The sequence below is a fragment of the Elgaria multicarinata genome, chromosome 2 (genome assembly GCF_023053635.1).
Source record: "Elgaria multicarinata webbii isolate HBS135686 ecotype San Diego chromosome 2, rElgMul1.1.pri, whole genome shotgun sequence".
NCBI lineage: Eukaryota > Metazoa > Chordata > Lepidosauria > Squamata > Anguidae > Elgaria > Elgaria multicarinata.
Window position 1 is genome coordinate 165,210,813 of NC_086172.1, and position 13,637 is coordinate 165,224,449.

Below are 13,637 nucleotides of genomic sequence, written 5' to 3' on the forward strand. Positions count from 1 at the left end.
TTTTGTCTTTTGGTTACAGAGGTAGAATGGTGTAGAGTAAATGTGTCTTTGTCTTAACTGTGTAGGTACAATCCAAGGTGAACTTGAAGTACGACTCCTGGCATAAGGAAGTACTCAGCAAATTTGGTCAGATGTTGGGTCAAAATATGACTGAGTTCCATTCTCAAATTTCCAAGGTAAGAATGCTCTCAATGTAGTGTTGTAAAAACATTTGTCACAATAAAGTTCTCCAAGCAAGAAAATGGCCTCTTGTCCCTAATCATAGTTAGTAACTCCTTTTCTCACCTCACGTAGAAGATGAAAGACTTTGTTCCATACTCAGAGCTTACTCGCTTAGAGATCTTGGACAAAAAACCTAAGAGTAATAGTGAGATGTCTGTGAGTTCACAGTTCAAGCAGACATCCCACCATTACTCACAGGATCTGTACATATCTATGCCAAACCGTAATTGGGTATGATCGATATGCTCTTAGAGGCCTGTGTTGCATTGTAGAGAAGTGAATCTAAAACATACTCGATTCCTTCACCATAAGTTCTGTTTGTATATTTCCACTTAAATTTATAAAATACTTTATTCAATTATTTACAGTCACGGCAAGAGCTGGAGCAGCATTCAGTGGATACAGCTAGCACATCTGATGCAGTGACATTTATCACATACGTGCAGTCCTTGAAACGCAAAATCAAGCAATTTGAGAAACAAGTTGAGGTATTTATTTTATTTATTTATTTATTGCGTTTCTATACCGCCCAATAGCCGAAGCTCTCTGTGGCTTTCTGTGGCTAATTTCTACAGTAATTTTCAACTTCTAAGTTTTGTAGTAAGATTATGACCTGATCATATGTTATTTAAGCCTATCTCAGATAAAAACATTGCTATTCATATCCTGGCCAGGTGACTTTTCGAGTTGAAATGCCCTTTCAGCTAAGATTTTGTGCATACTAGGTTCTCTGCGTTACAGCAGCAGGTGACAATTTGAACTCCTAACTGGTAAGTTTAAAAGCGTAACCCTAACTTATTTTTGCTTTTCGTAGGTATACCGCAATGGCCAGCGCTTGCTCGAGAAGCAGAGATTTCAATTTCCTTCATCTTGGTTGTACATCGATAACATTGAAGGAGAATGGGGTGCTTTCAATGACATCATGCGCCGAAAGGATTCTGCCATTCAGCAACAAGTGGCAAACCTGCAGATGAAGATTGTTCAGGAGGATCGAGCCGTGGAGAGCCGCACCGTAGACTTACTGACAGACTGGGAGAAAACGAAGCCTGTAACAGTAAGTCTCTGTCATTTAAACTAGGAGTCTTTTGAGACCCATGACCCACCTTTGACCCAAACATGCATTTGGGGAACCCACCTCTTAATTTCCTGCCCCATATTTGTATGGTGATAGTGCTGATACTGCAGTCCAACTTAAGCCAGGCTATGAACCAGCAGTGGATCGTGACCCACCAGTTTAAGACCAGTGGTCCTAACGATAATGCCCTGTACAACATTTTTATTTTGGGGCATCTCTCTTTCACGCTCACACCAAAGATACTGAGGATTAACTGACTTCACACCAATTAAGCACCTGAAGTTTGGTATACATATATATTCCAAGATACCTGGCTTAATAGAAAAGCCTTAAAGTAGGATACGTCTACCTCTTTTTCTGTAAATCAGTACATGAGGCGTATCCTAAAGTAGTTAAGGTAGTTGCAAAACAGCTATAATGCTGAAATTTGGTACACAGTTATAGTGCCAACTTACATCATGGTAACCTTTAAAATGTGTAATGTGTAATTAAAACTATCACCGCTGCTTTCTTAAGGGCAACCTGCGGCCAGAGGAGGCTCTCCAAGCACTTACCATCTACGAAGGAAAATTTGGGAGGCTGAAGGATGACCGTGAGAAATGTGCAAAGGCGAAGGAAGCTTTGGAACTTACAGATACAGGCCTTCTTAGTGGCAGTGAAGAACGTGTACAGGTATGAAATCCGATATTTGGGTATATGAATTTCAGCACTAGTATTCTGTAGTTATGGAACTATAATTACAAGGAATTTATTATTTATTTATTTATTTATTACATTTTTATACCGCCCAATAGCCGAAGCTCTCTGGGCGGTTCACAAAAATTAAAACCACAGTAAAACACCCAACAGGAAGTCATAGCCACACTGATCCATCAAACATTGCTAGAATTCAGTCATATTGTGTGTGTTTCCTCTCTTATTTAACAGTGTTTTGAACCATCTCTTGCGTTGTAGGTTGCTTTGGAAGAACTGCAAGATCTTAAAGGAGTCTGGTCTGAGCTCTCCAAAGTCTGGGAACAGATTGATCAAATGAAGGAGCAACCTTGGGTTTCAGTACAGCCTCGCAAGGTACTACGTCAGCTACACATGTATTGGGCTTGATGAAAGTAGCAAGAGGGAGAGAGATTATAGAACTCCGTATGTGAAATCTGCCTTCCATGTAATTCTTAAGAATGGTTATCATAGGAGTATAGAAGCTAAAAATATTTCTTGTCATGTAGTCGGTATTGCAACAAGCACACATTGGCACATAAATGAATACCCAACAATAAACTTTGGGGAGCTGCGAAAGCAATTTGAGATGGGATTCAAAGAGGCTAATTGTTGAAAGAAAGAAAAAAGTGGGAGGAGTCTATAAGGCTTGCACTTGCCTATTGCATGAGCCCAAGCAACAATTTGGATTATGGAAAATAACTTGTAGTATTAGTTGACGAGCTCAGTTTGTATTTAGAGCCTTCAGATATTTATGTATTTATTTATTACATTTTTATTCCGCCCAATAGCCGAAGCTCTCTGGGCGGTTCACTGCATAAAGGATAGCTTATGGGGAGGCATACAGCTGGGTGTCTATAAGTGGGGAAAGCCCTGGGGTGGCACTGTGGCACTTATACGATGCAGCAGCCATTGCAGAGCCATCCCAGGGCTTTCCCTCAAAGCTCCGTAGTAAAAAAGTTGGGAACTCACCCTGACTTTTTTCTCTGGAACACATCTGCCATCTATCGCTGCTTCAGAGCCCTGTGGGAGGCGTTGCTGGGCGGATGGCACCCCCTGATTGGTCACCATCCCCCGGGGGGAGGGGGAGGGCTGGTGAGCTGAATGGCCGCCGGAATGCCCCTGCATGGGGAGAAGTGAAGTTCTCGTTTCCCTTGGTGGGAAAAGCAAGGTATGGGGCGGAGAGGAACAGAGAGGAATGGATGGCGAAGCAGCGCGCAGCAACTCCTCCTCCGATGGATAGATGTAAACCACGCACTTACTCCTTGGCATGGGGACAACCCTGCTGGAGTGAAACTGTGGGGTTTTGGGGGGCTTGCAGTACCAATACACTGTAGTCAGGACAGGTCCCTGGCCTGTCATATTACAAAGAAGAACAAGACAATATTTGGTCAATGTTCTGGGCAAACAATGAGGAATACTTGGTTAAGAACCCTCTACTAATAAAAATGACAAAGTAATATTCTTCATTATTTTACTCTGTCTACTAACTTTTTCAAACTACTTTTCTTGTCTTAACAGCTTCGACAAAGTTTAGATGGCTTACTAAACCAGCTGAAAAATTTCCCAGCTCGCTTACGGCAATATGCGTCTTATGAATACGTTCAGAGACTCCTGAAGGGTTACATGAAGGTAAGCTTGCTTCCGAAAAATGCTTGGTTATAACACGTTTTTATATGTAACAAGCCGGTTTTACACGTCTTTTCTTCCATATTTGTCTCCCTCAGATAAACATGTTGGTGATTGAGCTGAAGTCAGAGGCTCTTAAAGATCGTCATTGGAAGCAACTGATGAAGAGGCTGCATGTGAATTGGGTGGTTTCTGAACTAACTCTGGGACAGATTTGGGATGTTGACCTGCAGAAGAATGAACTGATTGTGAAAGATGTGCTGCTTGTGGCACAGGGAGAGATGGCCCTGGAAGAATTCTTGAAGCAGGTAGCTATTGGCTTCTAATGCTTACATTAGTTAAGGATTTTCAGTCTATATCCTAATGAAGCTATTTCACCATAAACACTATACTGTGAGACTTTCTCATCATAACTGGAGGTAAGACAAGTCCAAATGCTGTGGTTGCTACCGCTGTTATCTATGGGTCTGCATACAGAAAGAGCCAAGGTACACAGGACAGTGGAGGGAGGGACTGCCAGGAGGGCAACAACAACAACAACAATAATAATAATAATAAAATTATTTCTTACCTGCCTCTCCATTTTGATCGAGGTGTGGAACAACAGTAAATATAAAATACATAAAACTGAATTAAAACATAATGTACATTGTTAAAACATCCTAAAATTCCCCTGGATAGGCCTGCCGGAAGAGATCAGTCTTGATAGCTTTCTTGAATGCTAATAGACTGTTCGGTTGACAAGTCTCCTCCGGCAGGCCATTCCACAGTCTGGGAGCAGCAGAAGAGAAGGTCCTCTGGGTAATACCCATCAGCCTAACTTTGACTGACTGAAGTAGATGCTTCCCAGAGGAAAGATGGCAAGGGGCTCACTCCTAGGCACACAGCCTTTTGCATTCTGGTGTTGAGCGGAGTCTCAATCTGCTTTCTGGTCCAGTGGAGATTCCAAAGAAGCAGGAAGCCCTGGGTTGGATTTTCAGGAAACTGGTTGGCTAGAACTTTGACAAACCATAGGGCTTTTTCTAGAAGTTTAATTATAAATGTCTTAACTTCTGTGGAATGAAATCATTGTACAGCCCATAAGTGGAAGTATCAGAGGACTTGGCAGAGCTTTTAAGACTGAAGTCTTGCTTCCCAATGTAATTAAGTATCCCTTGTTATGTAAACAGAAAGAGTGCAATCTGGCTTCCCCACCCCTTTTTTTTTCTCCCTCCCCACCTTTTTTTTTAAAAAAAAAAGAAGCTACATGGGCCTGAATGGCTTTGTCCTCTGCTCTAGCAAGTCAGTATAACACACAACTTCTGAACAATACTTTGCATTTTACAGATACGGGAAGTGTGGAACACCTACGAGCTGGACTTGGTTAACTACCAGAACAAATGTCGCTTGATTCGGGGTTGGGATGACCTTTTCAACAAAGTCAAAGAGCACATCAACAGTGTTTCTGCAATGAAGCTCTCTCCATACTACAAGGTAATGGCCAAAGGCATCTTTTGCTTCTACTTCTTTATTTTCTGTCTGAACGTATTTGAATATATTAATATGTGCTTCAGCTTAAAGCCATACAAAAGATGAGAAAATCTAACAAACACCGAAAACATTTGTATAAGCTCCCGTATGTGCCTGTCCCCATACCCCGTGATCTTCAACGGAGCCCTCTTGTGTCCTCTGAGGTCCCCAGAAATGTGTCTAGTTGGAACTAGGGAAAGGGCCTTTTCAGTGGCTGTGCCCAGGCTCCAGAACTCCCTCCCAATGGAGGCTTGTTTTGGGCCATGAGTCATTTTTAAGTGCTCTTACTGATTTGTTTTTAAATTTCTGGAGGTTGACTGAACACATTGTTTTTAATAGCTGCCTTTATTCTCTTAGCTTTTTACTTTGCTGGTCTTACTGTTTTTGGGTTTCTTTTTCTAATCTTATTATTCCACCTCCACCCCACTTGTCTTCCCACTTTTTTTGAAAGGTGGACTTTTTAAAAAAAATACAATGAAGCATATATGGTAACAGACATAATAACTAGCAAGACTCAAAAGAGTAACTTCGTTACATAAACTGAAGATCTCTTGATCTGTAGGTATTTGAAGAAGATGCCCTTAGTTGGGAAGACAAACTGAATCGTATCATGGCACTCTTTGATGTCTGGATAGATGTCCAGAGGCGTTGGGTTTACCTGGAAGGGATCTTCACTGGCAGTGCCGATATCAAGCACCTGCTGCCGGTTGAAACACAGAGGTTCCAAAGGTAATGTTCTGATCTCAAAGTCGGGTGTGAATGTGAGAATCCTGCTTCCTCTGTCCTTGGAGACTTTCATGGAGAAGCTAAGGAGTCCTGTGTTAGTCATCTTTTGTGTATTAGAGCATCCGTGCCTCCAGACAGTAGTGATACATTGTGGGTCGCTTTTTGTTTGTTTGAACCTCTCTCCTCTTGACTTTGCAGCATCAGTACGGAGTTTCTGGCCCTCATGAAAAAGGTGTCAAAATCTCCCTTGGTCATGGACGTTCTGAATATTCAGGGAGTACAGAGATCACTGGAAAGATTAGCCGACTTGCTTGGAAAGATCCAGAAGGCTTTGGGAGAGTACCTGGAGAGAGAGAGAGCTTCTTTCCCTCGGTAAAGAATTGTGACACTTCATCACATTACATGTAGATTTATAAGCAAAGTGTGACGTTTATGCATTGATTACTGGTTTCCATGTTACCTAACCATCCCTGTGATCTAGTCTTCTATATACAGTGAGCAATAGTGTCAATTTTCTATTTCTAGACTGGTTTGTGTAGAAAAATACTAGGTGCATTGACATACTAGGGTAGGAATGTGGAACCTAGTTCAGCCCCAAACCCAAATTCAATTTCAGAGAAACTCTTGAGGGCCACATTCCAGTGGTGGGTGGAGCCGAGGGCAAAAGGAGGTAAGATCAAGGGCCAAAGGGGGCAGTGGCAAAATCCCCCAAATCCCAGCATCTTTTAGCTTGCAGCTCTTCTTGCCAGTCACTCAGCCTTTGGAGGAGAGGCATTTCAACCTTTTAGAACGAAGAACAACTGCACCAAAGGCAGGAAACCACAGAATGATTGGTGGTTGGGGGGTGTGGGGGGAAGGGGAAGGGCCGCCTAGAAAACCCTGGAGGGCTGGATTTGGCCCACAGGCCTATAGTTATGATTATGATTATGATTATCCCGCCTTTTGTCCAATGCTGGGCCTCAAGGCAGCCTTACAAAGTTTAAAACATACAATGGGGGCGGGGGGACAAAACCATAAACGTTTAAAATACACAACAAAATTATAAGACATTAACATAGATGGAGGGCCAGATTATTCTCCAAAGGCCTGCTGGAACAAAAAAGTTTTAGCCTGCTTCCGAAAGCCCATCAAGGAGGGAGCCAGCCTAGCTTCCCCGGGAAGAGAGTTCCAGAGCACCGGAGCAGCCACCGAGAAAGCCCTCTCCCATGTTCCCACCAAGCATGCCTGTGAAGACGGTGGGACTGAAAGAAGGGCTTCTCCAGAAGAACTTAAAGCACGGGCAGGCTCATAAGGGAGAATACGTTCTTTCAAATAACCTGGACCCGAGCCATATGGTTGAACACCCCTGTACTAGAGACTTGTCGTGTTTGGTGTCTCCTGAATAACTTTTGGTCCATTAAAATGTAGAACTTTGTTCTTAGGTTTTACTTTGTTGGTGATGAAGACTTGCTCGAAATCATAGGGAACAGCAAGAACGTAGCTAAACTGCAGAAACACTTCAAGAAGATGTTTGCTGGAGTGTCGAGCATCATTCTTAATGAGGACAGCTCTATCGTCCTTGGAATATCTTCACGTGAGGGAGAGGAGGTATAGTGGCATTTCCTGAGTCATACAGCATATTAAACAGATGTTGCACTCTGATAAAAAGCAACGTTCAAACCATCTTGCCATTCTCCTTTCAGGTGCTGTTCAAAACTCCTGTGTCAATCACCGAGCATCCGAAGATCAACGAATGGCTCACACTTGTTGAGAAAGAAATGCGAGTCACACTTGCCAAGTTGCTGGCCGAGTCTGTCACTGAAGTTGAAATCTTTGGCAAAGCCACCTCAATTGATCCAGCTACCTACATCTCCTGGATTGACAAATATCAGGTATGGATTTGCTACCATCAAGGTTACAAAGATGACAGTGTTCTTTGTAGGGAAGGAAGGGAAAAGGCCTCATAAAAGCCAACATGCGTCTTTCTTTCTTTTTCTAACCTAGGCACAGCTTGTGGTCCTGTCAGCCCAGATTGCCTGGTCAGAAAATGTGGAATCCGCTTTGAACGGCATGGGTGGTGGAGGTGACAGCAGCCCTCTGCAGTCTGTGCTGACCAATGTCGAGGTCACCCTGAACGTGCTTGCAGACTCGGTGCTGATGGAGCAGCCGCCTCTCCGCAGAAGAAAACTGGAACATCTGGTAAGCCATCGCCTTCAACAATCCTTTCCAGACCAGATAACCCAACTTCCACTTTCTTTTAAACATGTTACGTCTCATGAAATGGCTACGTTTTGTTTCTACACCTACTAAAATTTGCACTTTTTCTATTTATTTATTTTTAAAAAAAAGATCACTGAATTGGTGCACCAAAGAGATGTCACGAGATCGTTGATCAAAAGCAGAATTGACAACTCCAAATCCTTTGATTGGCTGAGACAGATGAGGTTCTACTTTGACCCAAAACAGACAGATGTGCTGCAGCAACTCTCCATTCAGATGGCGAATGCCAAATTCAACTATGGTTTTGAATACTTGGGCGTTCAAGACAAACTGGTGCAGACTCCTCTTACCGATCGCTGTTACTTGACCATGACGCAGGCTTTGGAGGCCAGGCTGGGAGGGTCCCCATTTGGTAGGTTGCTGCTCCTATATTCCCATTAGTCACAAATTGCCTTAATGCTAGAAACAAATAGTAGTGTGCATTTGGGTGGCAAAGCAATTTCTGCAGCTCACAGCTGTGCATGAAATTAGCCTTAAATAAAAGAGTTTCAGAGTCTAGTGTGAGGCATATAATGCAACAAACTTGCTGAAGATAAGCAAGTCTAGTCGTGTCTGGATACCACCGATAGGCTACCTGGGATCTCTATGTACAGCGCCCTACGGTTCCAGGAGCCGTCTATATGCATCCAAAGCCCTGCAGTGGCTGCGAATCTGCGCTGCGTCAGTTATGTGACGCAACCGCAGATTTGCAGCCACCATGGGGGTTTCCCACGAAGCTGTGCAGAAAAGAAGTCGAGAACTTAGCCTGACATTTTCACCCCGGCTCTTCCAATGTCTGACCTCGCTCCATGGCCGATCTAGGGGGTGGTCCTGGCAGAAGGGGACTGGCGATTGGTCGCCGGAAACCAGGAAGAGGGCAGAAACCCTGCACTCCCTCTTTGGTGTGGATATTACCTGACACCCCCTGGGGTAAGTGAAACCGCAGGGTTTTGGGGGAAGGCAGTGCCAACTCAGTACCATGAAGACGGCTCCCAGCATTTACAAAAAAAAGCAGGATATAAATGCAATACTTTCCACACAGAGCTTAGCATTTCTGGAAATGTGCAAAGCACACATCCTCAAAGGAGTGAAGATTATTTGGAAAGATGTGTGACTCTAACGTAGTAATGAAAGGATGCCACTCAAGGCTACTTATTATTGTTGTGACCATGTAACACGTGCCTCTTTTTATAAACAGGGCCTGCTGGAACTGGTAAAACAGAATCTGTTAAGGCTCTTGGACACCAGCTTGGACGATTTGTTCTCGTTTTCAACTGTGATGAAACATTTGACTTCCAGGTATGGTTCTGGAAATACATCGCTAAGTTGTAAGTTTACTTTTCAGACCTGAGGTGAAAATGCAAGTACCACCACCTTCCTTACAGCTGCCAGTGTACTGTTCTAACTTATAATATCCCAGCATTTCTCAGTGTTAGTAAAAGAGTCTTTCCCATTTTTACTTTCTTTCTAGGCAATGGGCCGCATCTTCGTGGGTCTCTGCCAAGTGGGTGCATGGGGCTGCTTTGACGAATTCAACAGACTTGAGGAGCGAATGCTTTCTGCTGTATCTCAACAGGTCCAGTGCATCCAAGAAGCCTTGCGAGAACACTCAAATCCAAACTATGACAAATGTATGATTTTTTAAAAAATATTACAGCTAATTATTCTTGTGAGGCATCTTAATAGGAGCTGCTTCCCCCACCCCCCTTACAACTCTTGAAATGAGAAATCCTTCTGGTTTGCTTTCATTATCTCTCTTCTCTCCCCTCTCTTCAAGTTGGCTGTTGTCTCGTAGATTCTGTATTTCAATATAGTTGGGTTTTGGTGCGAGCGTGTTTCAAACATAATACAACAGACGTTTGAGGGACTTGCCCTTTCCCTTGTTGAAAGGTTGGAGAGGTGTAGCTATCTGTCCATCCCCAGGGGAGAAATTCCCATCTCTGGGCTTTGACCAAGACATGGAAGTGTAATGACAGGAAGCAGAAGTCCATTTTATAGACTACCATTTTGCGTTACATATGAAACCATCTCGTTTTGCAGTGGGGCCACTGGAAATTCCTTGACATAAGTATAAAAGATAGTCGTAGGAGAGCAATTTTTGATCTCCCATTTTAACAGATGGGAAAGCAGGAGTGAACCACTGTCCTATAAACAATTATGTACCTGCCATACCTCGCTTGTGAAGGGCGGATTTGGCTAAGAATCTCATACTGAGTGACCTAATGCTTACTTTTAGCTGCTTCCCCCATTACTTGTGAGCTGCTGAACAAACAAGTGAAAGTGAGCCCAGACATGGCCGTCTTCATCACAATGAACCCCGGCTACGCTGGTCGATCCAACCTCCCAGACAACTTGAAGAAACTGTTCCGCAGCTTGGCCATGACCAAGCCTGACCGTCAGCTGATTGCCCAGGTGATGTTGTACTCTCAGGGATTTCGGACAGCTGAAGTGCTTGCCAACAAGATCGTCCCGTTCTTCAAGTAAGTAGCGCTGCTGATCAAGGCATGTAGCATAATTTGCTTTTGGAGAGCTGTGGGAGTTCACCTTATTGACTGGTCCTACCAACTGCTGGTATTACTATAGTTCTGAATCCGTAATTATCCATTGCTCTGATGCCTTTTATTGTGTTGAGGCTGTAGCAAATGCATAACTACTGCTTGGCAAACCTTGCTCACTCTCTGTGGTTGATTGGTTCCATAAACAGCCTTGGTTTGACTCACTCAGCAAGATAGCTGTTGCATTTCGAAGTGCGAATTGTCAAAGCCTTAACATTAAATCCTTCGGAAATGCCCAACTCGAAGTCAGCTTCAGCATGACTTTCTTATTTATGTGTATTTGTAACTTGTGGCATCTTTGGCTCCTTAGGTTATGTGATGAGCAACTCTCCTCTCAAAGCCATTATGACTTTGGCTTGAGAGCTCTGAAGAGCGTATTGGTCAGTGCGGGCAATGTGAAGAGAGAGAGGATTCAGAGGATAAAACGGGAGAAGGAAGAGCGCGGTGAAGTCGTTGATGAAGGAGAAATTGCTGAGAACTTACCTGAGCAGGAGGTATAGCATGGGTTGCAAGTGGGGCAATTAAAGCAATTTGCAATTACGTGGGTAGACGCTTGAGGGCTATAGATACATGAAAGGATACTGCATTATCTTGTGTGTGTTTTTTACTAATAGAATCATAGAACAGTAGAGTTGGAAGGGGCCTATAAGGCCATCGAGTCCAACCCCCTGCTCAATGCAGGAATCCACCCTAAAGAATACTTATTTTTATTTATTTATTTATTTATTACATTTTTATACCGCCCAATAGCCGAAGCTCTCTGGGCGGTTCACAAAAACACTTGACAGATGGTTGTCCTCTTGAAGGCCTCTAGTGTGGGAGAGCCCACGACTTCCCTAGCTAACTGGTTCCATTGTCGTACTGCTCTAACATTCAGGAAGTTTTTCCTGATGTCCAGCCGGAATCTGGCTTCCTGTAACTTGAGCCCATTATTCCGTGTCCTGCACTCTGGGATGATCAAGAAGAGATCCTGGCCCTCCTCTGTGTGACAACCTTTCAAGTATTTGAAGAGTGCTATCATGTCTCCCCTCAACCTTCTCTTCTCCAGGATAAACATGCCCAGTTCTTTCAGTCTCTCCTCATAGGGCTTTGTTTACAGACCCCTGATCATCCTGGTTGCCCTCCTCTGAACACGCTCCAGCTTGTATTCATGCTTATAAGGCTCTGTGCCAATGTAACTGTTGGTCAGGGGGCTTTAGTAGAGCTACCTAAACTTATGTAGTCAAAGTGCTGCTGTTTGTTAACAGAGTGAATCGCCACCTGAACAAATTCCACGTGTTTGGTATAGTGTATCAAGATCTTTTAAACGTCAATATTTTAAAAATTAAGGGAAGAATTCGTTATTGACATGGCATCATCTGTAAAGCATAAATCTCTGAATATATTAAGTTTCAGAGCTTAAGTATCGCTGAAGCAGGGTCTCAATTTGACATTGCAGTCAGAAGTGCATTGTTTTTAACTGTTTTAACTGCTTTTAAATTATATATTGTTTTAACTTGGTTCATGGTTTAATATAGGGCGGGATACAAATGTTTTAAATAAATAAAATAAATAATAACTTCACTATTGTGCAATTTCCTTGCTTCTCCTCACATAATCAAATTTGGATATATATTTTTTCTATTTAGATCCTGATCCAGAGTGTGTGTGAGACAATGGTACCAAAACTGGTTGCAGAAGACATACCATTGCTTTTCAGTCTCCTGTCTGATGTGTTCCCTGGCGTTCAGTATCACCGGGGAGAAATGACTGCTCTGAGGGAAGAACTTAAGAAGGTCTGCCAGGAAATGTACCTGACATACGGTGATGGAGAAGACATTGGCAGCATGTGGGTTGAAAAGGTGGGTTGCATCAGCTCTCACTGGCAAAAATACGCAAAAAATCGACTGCGAACAATCCTCTAGAAATCTAAACAGGATTATTGTAACTGTTATAATTTTACATTAATCTGTTACGATGTTGTTGTGTGACAGTATGGATCCTCCCCTCCCCTCTTCCCCTTCATAGGTTCTCCAGCTCTACCAAATCACCCAGATCAACCATGGATTGATGATGGTTGGTCCTTCTGGGAGCGGAAAGAGCATGGCTTGGAGAGTGCTTCTAAAAGCCCTGGAGAGACTGGAGGGTGTGGAAGGTGTTGCCCACATCATTGATCCCAAAGCGATCAGCAAAGACCACCTCTATGGCACTCTGGATCCCAACACCAGAGAGTGGACAGATGGGTTGTTCACCCATGTCTTGAGAAAGTGAGTGGATGTCATAAGACAGGTTGAAGCTAGAAAGTCCCCCTCCCAGGCCCCAAGGGAAGGGCTTGAACTGTTTGAACTTCTCTTAACCTGCGCTACATTATTCTCTCGCCTAGGATTATAGATAACGTGAGAGGGGAACTACAGAAACGACAGTGGATCATCTTTGATGGAGATGTTGATCCTGAGTGGGTGGAGAATTTGAACTCTGTTCTGGATGACAACAAGCTGCTGACGCTGCCGAATGGAGAACGTCTGAGCCTTCCTCCAAATGTAAGTACTTTTTACAGGCACCAGGAATAAAAACACTATTGGTGTTACAAGGGTACTTTTGAGTAGACCAAGCTCAATAGAATAAGTATTGTAAGTTAGAAGTGTTCCAACCAGAATGGTACAAATTGAATCTTACATCATATTTCATAGCTAAACATTCAAACAAGACAGTTCTTCCTAATTTATCTGGGCTGAGCAAGGCCCAAAGTGACCAAGGAGAACAAGGCTATTTACGTTCTGTCTGGTGAAAATGCCACCTTGGTGTGAATTTCCCAGTCAATAACCACATGATAAAACGGTCATACCACCACCCCAAAATCACCAAGCGTTTTCCAGATCTGGTAATAACTGTCCAGGCACACTTACTGCTTACAATGGCCCCTCAACAAGGCAGGAGCTAAGGTTAGCTGGAAGAGGTAATCCTTACCAGATGTTGGATAGAACTCTGTGGTT

At 43.3% G+C, this 13,637-nt stretch overlaps 1 protein-coding gene across 1 annotated transcript in view; it reads left to right on the forward strand.

Annotated features, from left to right (window-relative positions):
- Window positions 1–13,637, forward strand: part of DYNC1H1 (dynein cytoplasmic 1 heavy chain 1) — a 65,438-nt gene that overhangs the window by 19,135 nt on the left and 32,666 nt on the right. Inside the window, exons 14-34 of the mRNA XM_063118066.1 lie at window positions 66–176; window positions 591–710; window positions 1,037–1,276; window positions 1,814–1,969; window positions 2,252–2,365; window positions 3,530–3,640; window positions 3,736–3,945; window positions 4,964–5,110; window positions 5,709–5,875; window positions 6,071–6,244; window positions 7,294–7,459; window positions 7,555–7,743; window positions 7,856–8,050; window positions 8,201–8,483; window positions 9,309–9,409; window positions 9,582–9,741; window positions 10,347–10,590; window positions 10,976–11,159; window positions 12,294–12,506; window positions 12,673–12,911; window positions 13,028–13,184. Of these exons, the coding sequence (XP_062974136.1) occupies window positions 66–176; window positions 591–710; window positions 1,037–1,276; window positions 1,814–1,969; window positions 2,252–2,365; window positions 3,530–3,640; window positions 3,736–3,945; window positions 4,964–5,110; window positions 5,709–5,875; window positions 6,071–6,244; window positions 7,294–7,459; window positions 7,555–7,743; window positions 7,856–8,050; window positions 8,201–8,483; window positions 9,309–9,409; window positions 9,582–9,741; window positions 10,347–10,590; window positions 10,976–11,159; window positions 12,294–12,506; window positions 12,673–12,911; window positions 13,028–13,184 (3,681 nt within the window). The remainder of the gene's footprint in view (window positions 1–65; window positions 177–590; window positions 711–1,036; window positions 1,277–1,813; window positions 1,970–2,251; window positions 2,366–3,529; window positions 3,641–3,735; window positions 3,946–4,963; window positions 5,111–5,708; window positions 5,876–6,070; window positions 6,245–7,293; window positions 7,460–7,554; window positions 7,744–7,855; window positions 8,051–8,200; window positions 8,484–9,308; window positions 9,410–9,581; window positions 9,742–10,346; window positions 10,591–10,975; window positions 11,160–12,293; window positions 12,507–12,672; window positions 12,912–13,027; window positions 13,185–13,637) is intronic.